General features: G+C 45.6%; 1 protein-coding gene across 1 annotated transcript in view; it reads right to left on the bottom strand.

The window, feature by feature from the left end:
• The window catches only part of RAPGEFL1 (Rap guanine nucleotide exchange factor like 1), an 86175-nt gene that overhangs the window by 30724 nt on the left and 37448 nt on the right, over positions 1-18003 (bottom strand). Inside the window, exons 7-8 of the mRNA XM_088474641.1 lie at positions 17252-17349; positions 16762-16884 (exon numbers count right to left, since the gene is read on the bottom strand). Coding sequence (XP_088330767.1) covers positions 16762-16884; positions 17252-17349 — 221 coding nt within the window. The remainder of the gene's footprint in view (positions 1-16761; positions 16885-17251; positions 17350-18003) is intronic.

The raw sequence follows: 18003 nt of genomic DNA, 5'->3' as shown, positions 1-18003 counted from the left end.
CTTCCTTGCAGAAATAAGCATTTGCTTCTGTACTTAAATAAAACGTAAAAATCTTTTTAGTACAGATGTTACAACTGTATGTCGTGTGCAGAATATAACATTTCTAAAACATGCAAATGAAAACTATATATTCACGAGTGATGAAGAAAGAATGAATAAGCATCAGCAATGCATTCGCAATCAGCCAATCACAAGCTGTTATCATCATAAGGTAATTTGCACCTGCCCATGACCACCCGCAAACGATACTGCTTTTACAGGTGTATAGGCCTATCTGTGCCGGTCTCCATCTGTTTGCAATTGCACAAACATATACATGATCTATGTTTGAACATATGTTTGAACAGAAGATCCAGAGGTGGGCAGAGCAAAGCATTTTATGATGTCATTGTGGCCCTCTGCAGGGTGTTCATTGAGGTGGGTGGGGCTTATTGACACTTGCAGATAGGTGCCTTTCCATGACTTGCCTGATCTCCCTAGTCCGGAAGGTCTCTCCCTAATCCAGTAGTCTTGAGACATTCTGAGCAGGCACCTATGCGCTATTGTGCTCTGTAATCAGGCACAATAGCCCCTTCTATACTGCCTCTCCAGTTGCAACCGGACCCAAGTGCCAGTATCACATATATATGCACATGCACAAGTTATGTAAAAGCCTCAACAGTAAAAGGCAAAAGAGAGCATATAGAAATTTGATGGCAGAAAAGAAACATTATTAATATTCTATATACACTTTGGTAATAAAATAAAATTGTTTTTGTTTTTTATTTTCTGCTTTATCTTGACTTCGTTTGGTTTTGACTTGTGGAAAGGCAGCAAAGGTATGGAGATGAAGTGTCAATTAAAAAAATCTCTCTTTAATCATTTGGGGACTGCTTGGTAATTACCTGTGTGGCAATTGTGCAGAAAACTATTGCATATAGCCCATACATGCCTACCCTCCAGGTTTTCGCGGGAGGCTCCTGATTTTTCGGGTAACCCCCCGCACCCCCGGAAGGGTAGGCACTTCTCTCACATTCTGCCCACTTCCTAATGAAGTGGGCAGAATGGGGAGAACTTCTGCGGCGATTGCGGGTCCCTGTGTAGGGGGCGGGGCTTAATGATGCGATTCTACATGACTCACGTCATATAGCCCCACCCCTTGTTTAAATGTGCTCCAATCGCGGCAATGTGCCGCGGAGGTGGCGCGGCTTAATGACGCGATTTGTCACACCCCGCCCCAGTCCCGACCCAGCTGCTTCTCCTCCCCGGCTTCTCCCGGTTAGGAGATTGAAAAGGTAGGCAAGTATGATGTAGCCAGCTCACAAGGGAGGGACATTTTTACACTGTAATTTAGATTTGCGACTGGGCACGCCCAGGTGCGGATTGGGATGGAAAACCAGCCCGGGAAATTTCTGAAAGCAGCCCTATTGGGGGCGGATCTGTAGAGGAGGTGGGGTCTGTGGAGGGAGCGGGACACTCCTCATCAGCTCGATTGTGAGTTGAAGGAAGTCGCGGTCTTCCTTGTGTCTATTGCTGCCGTTGAGTTTGGGACGTTAAGCTAATGCCGCTACAAAGCCCTTCCCTGGTGTACAGCTGTGCACCTGAATGTGTGAAGACTGAGATGCCCACTTTCAATGTCTACAGACGCTGCAATCATGCTTTGTGTATCTTTATATTCCACCCTCGGTCGGTGAATCTTGCACAAGCCCTTTGCTAGAAAAGCAAACAAACCTGTTAATAGCACGTCCAGACGATATCGGAAGGCAAAAAGAGCCACAGTACTTTCTACTCACAGGCTTCTTTGCCCCTGATATGCCAGTCTTTAACTTTTCTGATGTACGTTTGATGATTTCTAAGTAAAACATTGTGTTTTTAACATTCCACACTATCTGTGCCTCGTTTATTTTTGTCTTTGAGATATATATACATACATATATGCTAAATATTATTACAATCTACTAGATTATGTGATTTTTTTACTGCCTGTGGGCCTGCTTCAGAGATGTACACTAATGCATTCGCAGTTACAAATTTGTACGCAGCTACTGTGCATATGGTGCTGCCACCTGGATTTGTATTGAGACGTCCACCAGAGGCTTTGCTAATCCCAGGAGCTGTGTATGAAGATGCAGCATCAGATCAGTCGATGATCAAAGTTCTGAATAGCTCTATAGTCAAGCAGCATGGCCACTGTATCTAAGACGCAGGTGCCAAGTTCATTGTGTATGGAATCGCAGGCTAAAACATGCCCCAAAAACAGCTGTGACACGCATGTGTTTTTGGTTCCACTGCTCGTTAGCTCCCCCAAAAGGCCTCTGCCTGTCAATCACTTTGCGATTAATGGTGCCCATACAGGGTACGATTTTCTACCCGATATGGACAGTTTCAACAGGTTGTACAGACAAATCTTATGAAAATAGGTGTTTTTTTGTGTGTTCTGTGACCCCGATGCGCATCCCCACCGTCCCCTAGTTGGATCGCAGATCAGATGGTTTTGCAGAGAGATCTACGATCTTTTGAGTACAATGTGATACACTTCCATGCATCTTATCCTATGATCGTAAAGATCTATCTTACACCATTTGACCACATCTTATGAAAAATTTCAAGGGAAGAATTTCAAGGGCAATCGTACAGCACATCTTACCAACTTTGAATTGCACCGTGTATGGGGGCCTTATGTCCTCACTACAACTGGTGTCACTAACCAATCACTGCGTGTCTGCTGTACGACTGTGACGTATGCCCTGTGTCACTTCTGTGTGATGCAGTCAGAACAGCAGTGCCAGATGCACCTTACCTTCAGTGTTGCTGCTGGAGCCATGAGGAGTGACTCATGGAGCTGAGCAAAGGCCCATGGGAGGAATTGCTGCTGCTAGGTATGCACAGCAGCCCTCCCTCCCCCATATTATTCCTAAGTACACACAGCACCCCCATATTACATTCTAGAAACACAGCCCTCCCCACTCCCATATTAACCCCAGTACACACAGCGCCCCAAATTACATTCCAGTAATACTACCCCTCAGTACACACAGCACACACATATTACAGTCTGGTATACACAGCCCCCCATATCACCCCTCAGTACTCACAGCACCCAATACTGCAGTCCAGTGTACACAGCCCCCCTTCCCACATTACCCCTCAGTACACACAGCACCTACATATTACAGTCTGGTATACACAGTCCCCCCCATCTCAACCCAGTACACACATAACCTAATATTACAGTCCAGTATACACAGCCCCCTCCCCCATATCACCCACAGTACACACAGCACCCAATAGTACAGTCCAGTATACACAGCCCCACCAATATCACCCCCAGTACCCAATATTACAGTCTAGTATACATAGCTTCCCCATAACACCCCCAGTACACACAGCAGCCCTATATTACAGTCCAGTATTCCCAGATCCATTCTCCCATATTACCACTGAGTATACAAAGCACCCCCATGGTATTTCTTATTTCTTACTGTAAAAAGACATTGGGGTATCGGTGAAAGCCGGACCGGACAAGATTCCGGAATGCCGGACTGGGACAGCTCCCTGCAGTGACCTCTGCTGCTGAGGAGCTGTCAGCTGTAAAATGCGTGTCCCCGAGTCCCCGTCCGGGGTGTGTGTCAGTGACAGGCAGGGAGAGTTCATTATAGAGGTTCCCTGCCGGACCAATGCCGGAACGGATCAGCTCTGCTGCTAAGAAGCTGTGTCCGGGGGTTGCGTAGCCTGTCACCGGAAGGGGGGAGGGGGGGGGGGGGGAGAGAGAGATTACAGCCGGCTCCCTTGGACAAGACAGCACATTACAGCAGAGCTGTTTTGTTCCGGCGTCCCGGCATCTGGTCCGGCAGGGAGCCACCGTAATGATCGATCCCTGCCTGTCACTGACACCCCCCCTGGACGGGGTATCGGGGACGTGCATTATATAGCTGACAGCTCCTCAGCAGCAGAGGTCGCTGCAGGGAACTGTCCCAGTCCGGCGTTCTGGAATCTAGTCCGGTCCGGCTTTCACCTAATGCCCAATACATTGTGGTGAGGGGAATCAGCACAGGCACAAGACAGGCAATCACTGTCACTCAGATGAGGAGCAGGAAGAGGAGAGGCCAGCCACTGTGAATGTGAAGGTGCTGTGGCTGCACAGTCAGTGCCAGTGTGATTTGCTTTAGTTTACAGGTGGAAGTTCGTCACAGCTGTCAGCAGATAAGCTGCACCGCTGATTATTCTGCCTATGCCTCTGCCTGCAATGAGCTTCTGCACATGGTGCCCGATAGCAGCTGTGTGCTACTAGCAGGAAGTGTCAATCGGCCCACAGAGAGGCAAGGGGGAGGCGAAGATAGAGAGAGACACAGACAGAGAGGGGTGGGGACAGGATCAGCTCAGCCCAGGCCGGCCCAGCGGGAAATTTCCCTTCTTCCCGGTTGCCCAATCCACCCCTGGGCACGCCCCTCTGAAATCTAAATCTCTCTGTACATTTTACATCTGCCCCACTTGCAGTGCAGCGTAGTTTTACCACAGTCCCCAGTTACTTGCTTTTTATTCTTTGCTTCCAACTCAGAATCAGGCCCTAAGTGATCACTGCAGCAGTCTCAGCATGTTTGGAACAGCATCTATGATTACTGCCCTCTTCATGAGCAGTTACAGATGCATACATACAACAGCGGACACTTTAATCAATAATCCCATCTACCTTGAGGCCATGAAGATTGAAAATAAAAATACACCAGGCTTGTTTAATCAGGTAGCAGAAAAACTGAATACAAACATCTTTGCTCTTAGCAGCGAACAATTCACCAGCCACAAGTTTAGGAGCTGTAAATGCTTGCACCAAGTATCCTGCTTGCACCAAATTTGGACTTTAGATTTGCATCCGATTAATGTTTTCAGTGCTTATTTTGGAATTTACCAAAACATTAAAATGATTGCAGTTCACAACATTCTTGTGAATACTTTGTGACTTCTAATTACTAAGGAAGGGGGTTGGGGAGTACTTACAGTAGTGATACGCAACCTGATGCAATTTAGGGGCTGCAAGAACGGCCTTCAAACTATCACATTACCCTTAATCTAGGTAATAAAAACTTAACTAAATATATTTAATCAATGTAAGAGACATATCTGTAAAAGTATATCATAAGGTAATGTAAACAAGTGTTGCAATGCAAGCTACAACAAACAAATTTGACAATAACTCTGCACCTGGAACAACAATAACTGTATATAATGCAGGGGGGGGGGGTGGGTGTAAAAAGCAGAACCTCAATTACAAATGTAAGGTGGGCACAGCCTAGCCCAGCTCTGAAATACAATGCATGTGTACAACATACTGTATAAGAGCAAAGATTGTATGCACCTGTACCGCTTGCAGTGCAACATTGTTTACTCGGTTGCAAATTCTGCACCAGAGAAAATGTACACCTCTTATACCCCTTTTACACCGGAGCTAAAACCCGGGTTATTGCAGGGTTAACCCGGGCAGCTCCCTGGTGTAAAAGGAGAGAGGGTTGGATCGCCGGGTCGAGTGACTCGGCAATCCAACCCAGTTAAATAGCAGGGTTTAACACGGGCATAGCCCATGAAACCCTGCTGCGAGAACAGCGCACTCCGGGTCACGATGACCTGGAGTGCGCTGCTAGCCGGCCGATTGGACCGGCTTTAGTGGCGCTTGGAGATGACGTCATCTCCAAGCGTCCACTTTCACGCCGGGAAAGCCGGGTCTATGCAGACCCGACTCCGGTGTGAGCTGCGCCGACTCAGGTATATCCCGAGTCGGCGCCGGCTAAATTCTGGGTCTGAACCAGATAGGAACTCTGGGCCTGATTCAGACCCGCTCGCAACCGGGTCGATGTTGGCCCAGTGCGCATGCGCACGACGGAGCCGGCTCCGCCGTGCGCATGTGCGAGACCCGGATAGCGACGGGCAAACCTTCGCTCCGGGTCTCGCACCACAGGGGGCGTGCTGTCGATGTTGAGTGACGGCACGCCCCCTTTGGTGGGCGTGCCGGGGGCGTGGCTGCCCAGACGGAGGCGTTCCCATGGGAACGCCTACCGTCTGGGGCCGGCCCCACTGACATCACAAGGGATGTTAGTGGGAGTGCTTTCGGCTCTGTTTGAGCCGAAAGCACTCTAGGGCTTGCGGCAACGAGACCCTACCACAAGGGTCTCGTCGCAAGCCCGATGATCGCGATGGTCAAGACCATCGCGACCAACTTCCTGGCCGCTCGCTATAGCTGTGGGTGGTCACCCACAGCTATACGAGCGGCCAGGAGGCCGCTCTAAAAATCAAGAAGGACGGCCCTGATTCAGAGCGAGCGCTCTGTCAGAGCATCCGGCTCTGAATCAGGGCCTCTGTTCCAACTCTGGGTCAGACCCGGAATTTTGGTGGAAAAGGGGTATTATTTAACCCCTTGGATTGCAAAAGTCTGTTTTAACACCTTAAGTCATTTTAGTCTTATTCACAGATGACTAGCATAGAAAAAAAAAGGCAACCATAGACAGATTGCCCTTCACACAGCCTTATTATATATACCTGTCAGCCTGTTAACACAGGCATGTATGAGAATGCAATTCTGTATTTAGTGCAGCATAGTGAAGTATAGCTTATTTCACTAAGGGCCTGATTCAGAGGCGCTCGCTGGTTGCGAGCGCTCGCTCTGAATCAGGGCTTTTTAAAAAAAAATTGTTTCGGCCTCCAGGCCGAGTGGACTTCCTGCTCTAATAGAGCAGGAAGTCCACTACTTACATCACGAGTGATGTCAGTAGGGCCACCCACAAACGCCAGGCGTTCCTGGGGCTCGTGCATGCGCACGCCGGAGGCGGCGCATGCACAGTGGGGGAACATCGACCCGCTTGCGAGTGATGTGCTCTCACGAGCAGGTCTGAATCAGGCCCTAAGTCATGAATTGTATTTGTCACCGTCTAGCTTTATCGGGGCCCACTAGACCAAGATTTACACTGCTTTCATGTTCCATTTTATTATATTTGCATTTGAACATTTTAATTAAAATAAGAAACTTTATTTTATATAGTACCTCCCCTTGTTGCAATTCATCCGCAATTACCACATTTCTTTTGCTGCTGTAAGGCTGGGTAGGCGACAAACTTCATGCTGAAGAACCGGACCTGTCCTTTGTATTCAGACAGCTATGGATGGAAATATACAGCACCTGAGATACTGTAAGTAGGCGCCATGTAATTAGGAACTACATTTATGCCACACTGATGTCCATTGTAGATTTAATTGAATAATTTTACAAAGTCCTCCAGCAGGGAAGTGTTTTTTTCTGCCCAAGTCTGCAACTGGCACTGTGCAGCATCACAAATTAGTGCCCTCTAGAAAGGCGGGGTGGGATGTCCCAACCTCTTTAAAAAGTTAGCTACGCTGTGTCACGACCACGCACTGGGAACCTCGATAGGAGGACTGGAAGTCAGGGTACTAGGGTGTGGAGTGACAGCAGATTAGGAGGAAGTAGGTCTGTCTTCTTCCTTAGCTATATCCGAGTGTTGGCGAGACCTGACCAAAGGCGCGGAAGTCTAACCCACTGGTGGTTTTCACCAGTGACCCCTGCATTTGGGATTTGGGCTTCGTGGCACCTAGTGAGCAGGACGCGGCCCTCTGGTCAGGTACCCGGAAACTAACATGAGACAAGGTGGCAGGGTTGAATATAATAACAACTTGCACTGGAGAATACACTGGGAATTATACACTGAAGGATGACACGTGGAGAATACACTAGTAGGGTCACATAGAGAATACACTGGAAGAATCACATAGAGGATACACTGGATAATGTCACGTAGAGGATACACTAGAGCAGAGGTTCCCAAACGCGGTCCTCAAGGCTCCACAACAGTTCAGGTTTTAGATATATCCATGCTTAAGCACAGGTGGTTAAATCAAACTGACAGATACTAATCAAGTCACCTGTGCTCAACCCTGGATAACTCTAAAACCTGGACTGTTGGGGAGCCTTGAGGACCGCGTTTGGGAACCTCTACACTAGAGGATAACACGTAGAGGATACACTGGAGGATAACACGTAGAGAATACACAGGAGGATAACACGTAGAGGATACACTGGAGGATAACACGTAGAGAATACACTGGAGGATAACACGTAGAGAACACACTGGAGGATAACACGTAGAGGATACACTGGAGGATAACATGTAGAGAATACACTGGAGGATAACACATAGAGAACACACTGGAGGATAACACGTAGAGGATACACTGGAGGATAACATGTAGAGGATACACTGGAGGATAAGACGTAGAGGATAAACTGGAGGATAACACGTAGAGAATACACTGGAGGATAACACGTAGAGAATACACTGGAGGATAACATGTAGAGAATACACTGGAGGATAACACGTAGAGAACACACTGGAGGATAACACGTAGAGGATACACTGGAGGATAACATGTAGAGGATACACTGAAGGATAAGACGTAGAGGATAAACTGGAGGATAACACGTAGAGAATACACTGAAGGATAACACGTAGAGAATACACTGGAGGATAACACGTAGAGAACACACTGGAGGATAACACGTAGAGGATACACTGGAGGATAACATGTAGAGGATACACTGGAGGATAAGACGTAGAGGATAAACTGGAGGATAACACGTAGAGGATACACTGGAGGATAACACGTAGAGGATACACTGGAGGATAACACGTAGAGGACACACTGGAGGATAACACGTAGAGGATACACTGGAGGATAACACGTAGAGGACACACTGGATAACAGTAGAGGATACACTGGAGGATAACACGTAGCGGATACACTGGAGGATAACACATAGAGGATACACTGGAGAACCAGATGCAGGATTGGGAAAGCACTTGAGTGTCACTGGTGATCTAGAGGCAGGATAAGTATTGAAGGATAATACTTGAAATCAGTACACGGATGATGTACTGAGTACACACACTGGTGATCCAGACGCAGGTGAAGCACTGTAGTAGAATATTTGAAATCAGTACTGGGTATACACTGGAGAGCCAGGCACTGGATTAGCACTGAAGGGGGTAAATTTACTAAGAATTGAGGCTGGTTGAGTTTGCTTTTTTCTTTTAACTCGACTAGCTTCGCCGAAACTCGGGTGATTTGAGGCTCCTGAAACTCTCAAATTTGCCAAGAAGTGAGTTTAGCTAAGAGTCAGATGGCCGATGGTGAAGCAAAACGAGATATATCCCCCGAGTAGCACGTTTTGCAGGAGATTACTCACCCGAGATTGCAGTGTCTTCTCTCCGCAAAACTCTCCCGAGCAAGCAGCCTGCCCATATCAGTGAGATATGTGAAGGCTGCTTGTGTTCTAGGCTGTTAAAAAATGGGTTAAATGTTAGAAAAAAAATAACATAGGATCCCCCCCCTCCTAAAGGTTAACCAGCCCCGGACTTGCCAGCCAGTCCTGGATCCAGAAATAACGGGGAACAAAATGAGTAGGGTTCCACCGTAATTTAGAAGCCAAGACCAGCCTCAGGAGCCAGTCCTGGTTTTAAATATAGGGGGAAAAAAATTGCGTAGGGTGTAATGCCACAGCCCGGAAACCCTATTACCGTGGCTCCGTGGCCAAAGCATTATCAGCCCAAGCCGGGGATTTCAGGGTCAAAAGAAGAATAGTAGAAAACTATTGTATTTTACAGTGGAACTACAGGTGCCAGCATGCCTGCCCTTTGGCACGTACCCGTACCCCCACTGTAAATTAAATAGTTAAATAAAAACAAAACACACACACCTTAGATAGTACAAGTTTATTACACACATACATCAATCACACATACTTACCTGTACCAGCCAGTTTGTCCACTTCTCCAGTAGTAATCCGTGAGGAATGACCTGCAAAAAAAATCGTATACTCACCTACATCCTGGCGCTGCTCTACATAGCATCCCCGGGACTTTTCAAAAAAACAAAACAAGTTACGTGGGAACTGGGGGTAAATTTACTAAAGTGAGAGATTTTAGAAGTGAGTTTTAGAAGAGATGTTGCCCATAGCAACCAATCAGATTCTACTTAACATTTTACTAGCACCTTCTAGAAGATAATAGCTAGAATCTGATAGGTTGCTATGGGCAAAATCTCTTCTAAAACTCACTTCTAAAAACTCTCACTTTAGTAAATTTACCCCTAGGAATCAGCGTGTGAGCTGCAATACATAACACTAGGAATCAGAGTGAGAGCTGAAATAGCACACTGGAGATCCAGATGTGGAATAGCACTGGAGAATATCTCAGCGTGGAGCCTGGAGCGATGTAATAGGCACAGTCACTGGAGTAATGAAGCAAAGTTATACAGGCCACTTCCTGTTTCCTGGAGTCCTGCTTTATACCCTTAGGTAGCTGTCCATAGGAGGAGAGAGTCAGCTGAACGCTGGCAAGGCTACCACTGGATGAAGGACAAGTCAGGTGATACAGATCAACATGGCTGCGCCCATGACCGCCACCGTGGGAACCAAGACGCACGCGTGGAAGTCCTAGCAGACCCCAGGGAGAATACTCAGCATGCCACCTGACGGGGGCACCTGGCGTCAGACCGCCTGGGAAATCAAGGACGCCGTCGCCGCGGTGAGTAACGGCCGATCCCAGGCCGCATCCTGACACGCTGGATATTTTAATTCAGTATCACAATTTTACTATGAGTAGTGGATTCTAGGGTATCAACCAAGAATGATGGTACCACCTAGGACAGAGGCACAGAGTCTAATGCTCTCCCTAGAAGCCGGTGTGTGCGTGCATGCGCCAGTCCCACTGCTGCATATGCGCATGCCCCAGTCCTGGCACCTGTCAGATCCATTGTGCAGACACCAGGGTCCAGCCGGAACAGTCTATTTTCCAGAATGCAGCACGGGGAGCCCCTCTAGTATAAAGGTGCACCGAGTCGGGCAGTCCCCACTGACCGCATGATATGCCGAATCCCTCCTCCTCCATCTGAATGGGATCGTACATTGCATCTCAGATCTGAAGAGCCTGCGGGAAGATCTGGGAATGCAATGTACGATCCTGCGGAAGCGCGCAGCACAATATCATGTACGATATCGTGTCCATACACGGCACGATATAGCACCTATATCGTGCCGTGTGTGGCCAGCTTAAGAGGGTAGGAGCCACTGCTGGTTATGTGCATTTGTAAACTAATGGTGCACAAATTACTATAAACTTCAATGTTCTGAATTGTTTATTGTTTTTGTTTTTTGTTTGTTTTTGTTTTTTTAAGCATTAAAAAAATCCATAAACCCAAATGTTATGTAAAAGGTATATATGAAGCAGCACATTAAGGTTTATTATACTAGCATGTTGAAATTAGTACCCATAGCAGCCAATCGCAGGTTAGCTTTCATCAGCCTAGATCAAGTCAGTCCAATAAAATAAAAGACCTGATAGGTTCTATGGCTTATATCACTGTCATATTAGAAATTTTCTCAGTAATGTATAAATTGTTTTTCTTTGTTCTCAACAAGCTAAGTTGTTACACTCTCAGCTGTGAAATTGTTACACTCTTGCAGCTATTGAAGACCTTATTTTTGGAGATACTAATCATTATGCTTGAAGGCTATTTTTAGCACCTTATTTTATCCCTATTTGTAATTCAACAACACACACACACTGCTTTTTTCACAGGCTTATTAACGCATTGCTGAGAGGGAGAAGGAGGAGAGAAAAGGAGGCGAAAGAGAGTGAGGCAGATGAGAGAGAGTGGAGAGAGAGTGAGAGAGAGAGATAGAGAGTGGGAGACAGAGAGAGATAATACAGTATGTGAGAGGCAGAGGGGGATTTGTCAAGTAAAAATGTAAGTCCTGAGGCAGTGGGAGACTTACCTTGTCACAAGACTATATCTACCAAACCAGCCATAGCCAAGACATTAGCTCTTTAAACTCATAGCTTTCTACATTAACTCAGCCACTCCCTATTTCATAAGTGTGCTGCTACCTGACACTCCGCCTGCCGAGGGGCCTGTTCTCTGAATAACCCCACTGGATCTGAGGTCCACCTGCAGCTGTCCCAAATGGTTACTTTGTTGTGAGCTGTTCTGTGGCGCAGCCCTTCCAACGCGGTGATCAGCGTCTCACATAATCAGAGCTCCTTTACACTAGTTTTTTAACTCACATTTTAGTTCACATTTTATTGTACTTTTGAAGCATTAAACAGATTGTGCCATTACTACTACAAAACTCTGCAGTAACAGAATATATTATGTGTATAAGGAATCAGCAAGTACGGGCAATATACACCCACGTGTAACCAGCCAATGAGCGGAAGCAACATATAAAGCGGCCTGATTGGCTGGCGGCCCGAGGGAATTCCCGAGGAGGCCCGTCAGCTATCATTCGCGAAGTATTACTGTGTGTGACAACGCACATAGCAATACTTGTCCATATGGGATTGTTTTTTTTGGTTTGTTTTGTTGCCAAGACCCCTGGATGCTACGGAGACCAGCGCGAGGATGGAGGTGAGTATCACATCTTTTTTCCAGGTACTCCCATCGGATTCTACATGGGACAAGGGGACAGACCAACTGGTAGTAGGTAAGTATGTGTGAATGGGATAGGTAGGTGAGTATTAAAGCTGTACTATATATGGTGAGTGTGTTCTGTCTTTTTTTAACTATTTATTTTACAGTGGGTGTATGGGTGCCAGCCGCCTGCTGGCACTTGTAGTTCCACAAGTGCCAAAGGGCAGGCATGCTGGCACCTGTAGTTCCACTGTAAAATACAATAGTTTAATACTATTTAACACTTTATTACCCCTGTACCCACCGCTCCAGGGGTGCGGGGAAGAGCCCCGGGCTTCAAACCAAGCCTGGGGTTTCGGGAGAAGGGGACCCCTATTTTGGGGGGTCCTTACCGCCCCTGAGATCCCCGGCTTGGCCTGACCGGCTTGGGGTGAGAATGCTTTGGCCATGGAGACCCAGTAATAGGGTCCCCTAGCTATGGCATTACACCCTGGTCGGTTTGGGTCCAGTGCTGGTTTTAAATATAGGGGGACCCCTACGCATTTTTTCCCCCTATATTTAAAACCAGCACTGGCCCTGCAGCCAGGTGATGGTTCTTAAATTACGGTGGAATCCTACACATTTTGTTCCCCGTAATTTTCTGAACCAGGACTGGCTGACCAGTTCGGGGCTAGTTAGGCTTTTGGGGCGGACTCCACATAAATTTTTTCCAAAAAATGAACCCTAAAAACACACTTTTCATTATTAAACATACACAAATCACACTGATTTGTGTATGTTTGATGGAATCTCGCAGCTCAGGAGGTGGTGTATTTGAAACTTCTATTGACTCCCCGATTTGGCAGTAAAAACGGCCGAATAGAGCAAAACGAATAATGGTAAATTCCCGATTTAGACTACAGTGAATGAAAAGTACTTCCGATTTGAACGGATGGTGAAATCATTTCTAGTGAAAAAAACGGCTGAATTTGCGGCATTAACACACCCGATTTCACCCCCAAAAGATGAAAAAAAATCACACAAGTTTAATGATAGTAAATTCCAGATAAGCAAAAAAGTTATATTTTCACCCGAGATAGCAATCTCGGACCAACACGAATTTTAGTAAATTTACCCCTTAGTGTTTATCTAGACCCTGTCTCTCCGTTTACGGTAGATAATTTATACCAAACTCATATTCGGTACCACATGTATATACATATAACGCCTACCGTCTGGGTCCGGCCCCACTGACATCAGTAGTGATGTCAGTGGGAGTGATTTTGGCTCTGATAGAGCCAAAATCACTCCAGGGCTTGCGGCAGCGAGACCCTACCGCAGGGTCTCGTCGCAAGCCCGATGGTCGCGATGGTCTTGACCATCGCGACCATCATCATGGACGCTCGCTATAGCTGTGGGTGGTAACCCACAGCTATGCGAGCGTCCAAGAGGCCGCTCCAAGTTGAGGTAGGAGGGCCCTGATTCAGAGCGAGCGCTCTGGTCAGAGCGTCCGGCTCTGAATCAGGCCCTCAGTGCTGTGAGGTATTAATTCTATGAAAAACAAAACAATTTGATCCAGCACAGGAAAACTGCAAACAATTATAGAACCAACTATTATTATAATATATTGTTTTAATATATGTGTTGGTGGTGCTCCCTGGGATAAAGTATATAACATACTCAACGTTATCAAAAACCTCTAGACTAGAGCTAGGGAAGAAATTCCCTTTCCGGGGCACTCTTGGAAAAAATTTATATTGTTAGAAATGATTAATGTATTAAAACTTAACCTTTATTTGTTTGTATTACCTAAAACAAAAGGAATATAGTATAGACTCAAAAAAAGTTTTTCAACATAATGGTGAGTCTCCCAATATTCAAATTAACATATATTGCTTAATAATCTGAAAATATGTAAATGTCTGGTGATAATGCTGCGGGGAGCAGCACATGGCAGTTCTACCAGCAGGAATGGTCTGAGGCCCTGATTCAAAGCCAGACGCTCTTTCAGAGTGCTCGCTCTGAATCAGGGCGTTTTTATTTTTATTGGAGCCGGCCTCCTGGCCGCTCGCTAAGCTGTGGGTGACCACCGACAGCTTTTACGAGCGGCCAGGTGATGGTCGCGATGGTCTCGACCATCACGACCATCGGGCTTGTGACGAGACCCTTGTAGTAGGGTCTCGTCTGCCGCAAGCCCCAGTGGGCTTCCGGCTCTAATAGAACCGGAAGCTCACCACTGACATCACCCGTGATATCAGTGGGGCCGCCCCCAAACGGCAGGCGTTCCTTCGGGAACGCCTCCGTTTGCACAGCCACCCCCCCTCCCCGCCTACAAAACGGGCGTGCTGTCAATCAATATCGACAGCTGCCCCGTCTCGTAGTGAGCCCAGGAGCGACGAAGCTGCCGTTGCTCGCTGGGGCTCGTGCATGCGCAGTAGGGGACCATCGACCCGCTTGGGAGCGCTGTGCGCTCACGAGCGGGACTGAATCAGGCCCTGAATCCCTCTGTTACAGGTATTTATTTTCCAGTGGGTACCGACTTCTCCCGGTGGTGCATCCGATCCTTGTGCTGCACAGACACCAAGGATCGCCTAACACCACACACGGGACAGTGTCCTCCCACCTACTGTTCTTTCCATCGGCACTGCCCAGGGTCCCTCTCTCATCTGGGGTCCGCTCAGTGAAGACCCCAGACAGCCAAGGTGACTTGGACATAGGTGCTGTACTTCACCTACACTTTTACTTTTTATCTTGGGATCAGACTGTAGACTAAGCTGGTATATGATATTTAAATGCGATTATTCATGTACATTGTTTTAACCTGATTTTCTCTACCAGCAGCTGGGTAAAAATTAGAGATACAGGCACAGCAGTCCAGATATTCAGGCTCTACCCATTTTATCTTGGTTGTATAGGCTACATTGGTAGTTACTTTTAACATATATACTGGGCTAAGTGCAATTAGTTTCCTGTATATAATACATTTTGTACATCCATCCATGATATTATCCAAATGTACGTAGTGTATAGATACTACAGTACTCACGAGTTTGATGTTGATATTATTGGTTTGATTTATTGGTATAATACGCAACAAATGGGGCAAGTGCAATAATAGTCTGACTACAGCATTTATTGTCTCACTTAAGACAAACTGGTAATACAATGCTGGGCAAAGTGTAATAATTATCTGGTATACAACAGTCTGTACTTTTATCTATGACATTACCACTACGTAAGTAGAGCATAGACACTATTCTGCAGGGCTCATTAGTTTGATGGATGTAATATTTTGACCTCCTTTTTAATACCTATCAACGGGCCAAGTGCAATATTTATTTCATTAAAAAACTATTTACTTGGCCTTGAAATACGGATAATTGGGAATATCTGACCTAGTGCCTTATTATAGGTATTTATACAATAATTAGGAAGTACTTATTCCTTAGGTAAAAACTGCCACAGCACTCTTTTGGGGGGACACTTTTAGTCCTTATATAATGTTTCTGTTATTTGTAAACCACAGTGAGTGCTGATAATCATTTTCGCCAAGTCATTATCACCAGACTTTTACATCTTTGCAGATTATTAAGCAATATATGTTAATTTGAATACTGGGAGACCCACCATTATGTTGAAAAAATTGTTTGGAGTCTATACTATATCCCTTTTGTTTTAAGTAATACAAATAAAGGTTACATTTTAATACATTAATCATTTCATACAATATAAATTTTTTCCAAGAGTGCCCCAGAAAGGGAATTTCTTCTCTAGCTCTAGTCTAGAGGTTTTCGATAACGGTGAGTAATTAATTCTAACCTTTATACCATCCGTGTAGCCATAATAATACAGAAAGTTAATTACCTGGTGCCAGCCATTTTCACCAATTTGGTAACCCCAAAAGCCTCTCTTACTAGGGTAAGCTCCCTTCAGAAATATAGCGGTATTAATGACACCCATTGTCTGTGACCTGACCTTCTGAATGCATGGAAAACACCACTACCTGTTGTTAACACAGGCAAGCAGCCATAGGAGAAAAGAAGTGCATCACCGGACCATTTTCCTTTTAGAGCTCTTGCTGGATCCAGGGGGAGTAACAAGCCAAAGGGTTTGTAGTATTTTATCTTATAGTAAAACTTAACGAATTTCCAAAAGTTAACATTTTTATTAATAAACATAAGCACATTGCTCTCCCACAGCTTGTACATTTAGTGACATCGAGTCTCCACTGAGCAGCCAATCGAGGACTGAGCTACCATTTGGCATGCCTGTTGTAAATTATTAGTGGGAGATGGACACCAGCAGTGGATACTTACTGTAGCCTGAATGACTCACCTCATGTACACAACTGAAGAGTTCCCAGTGAAAAGCACTCAGGTGATTGGCCAGATCCTCTGCCTCAATTCGATGAATATGAGAATCCTCAGGGGGCAACTGAACCTCTTCTGGCAAGGGGACCTGAGCAGAAATGGCATCTTTGTAAGATATTATACAATATATCAACATAAAAAAATTTAAGTTTTAAGAACATGACTGGCTCAGATTTTTCAAAACATAGTATTTTTGTCTATCCTAAGCTTTACACAAATATTTTTTTATAGTCATCATTATGTCCAATGTGAGTTACTCATTGGAAAATGTAGACCATTACAATACTCTATCTTTAGTCCAACATCTTTATTTCTAAAATATGTGTACAATTATAAAAACTGGTCATGGCATAATCCCTGCATTCGGCCCATTCTTTACTGTATAATTATTATTTTCTCACAAAAATGGCGAAATACTCTCCTGTGCATGTGCAAAGTGAAAAATGTGTTCTCACCAAAGAACGCAGCTCATCCCGACTGCATGCAAACAAGTGACTGTTAATGCCCAGCGTGGTGAAGATACAGCCATCATCCGGCTTCAGGAGAACCTTGTCTGAGAGCAGAGAGAGTAGGAGACTGAGCATGATAAGAAACAGAGACATCAGGCTACCACACACATAAAGAGGTGTCAGAATCCTGTTATATATTGGCTATGCCAGTTAATCCACAGAGCCATGTCAACATGAGGACAAACAGAGGCCTATAAGGAAATTCCCTCTTCTGACCAGGGTGCCCAAGTTCCAGGGTCAAAAAGGTATTATAAAAATGCTTACCTGACACTTACTAGTATTACAGAGGACATGCTATCTGAGGAGCATTGGTTAATTAACTAACTAAATAAATAGTTTTAAAAAAAGTGCTGCCCTTTAAACATCTAAGAGAGCTTCCAGTAAGGACCATGCCCAGTATACTTATTAGCCACTGACCAGCGCTGTCTTTCCTCCACTTTCCCCCGCTACAGTCCAGCTGGGATGGGGAAAATGTTCTATGACAAGGTACATTAGGTCATTTGTTAGCAATAACTGTAGCATTTCTGAATTATAATTGCAGGGGACCTGACACAAGGAGAAGACGGTTTATCCAATCAAGTAATATAGCCATGGAGGAAAGCTGAAGCTGCCACATCCTCCTCCCTTTCTAAACAAATAATAATGTTAGCATTCTCTTTACTTTATGAAGAAAGCCCACAAGAGCATACTAGGCCAGT

The sequence above is a fragment of the Taudactylus pleione genome, unplaced genomic scaffold, assembly GCF_031769625.1.
Source record: "Taudactylus pleione unplaced genomic scaffold, aTauple2 ptg000155l, whole genome shotgun sequence".
NCBI lineage: Eukaryota > Metazoa > Chordata > Amphibia > Anura > Myobatrachidae > Taudactylus > Taudactylus pleione.
The sequence above is the reverse complement of the archived record's forward strand: the minus strand, read 5'-3'. Positions and strand labels throughout refer to the sequence as shown.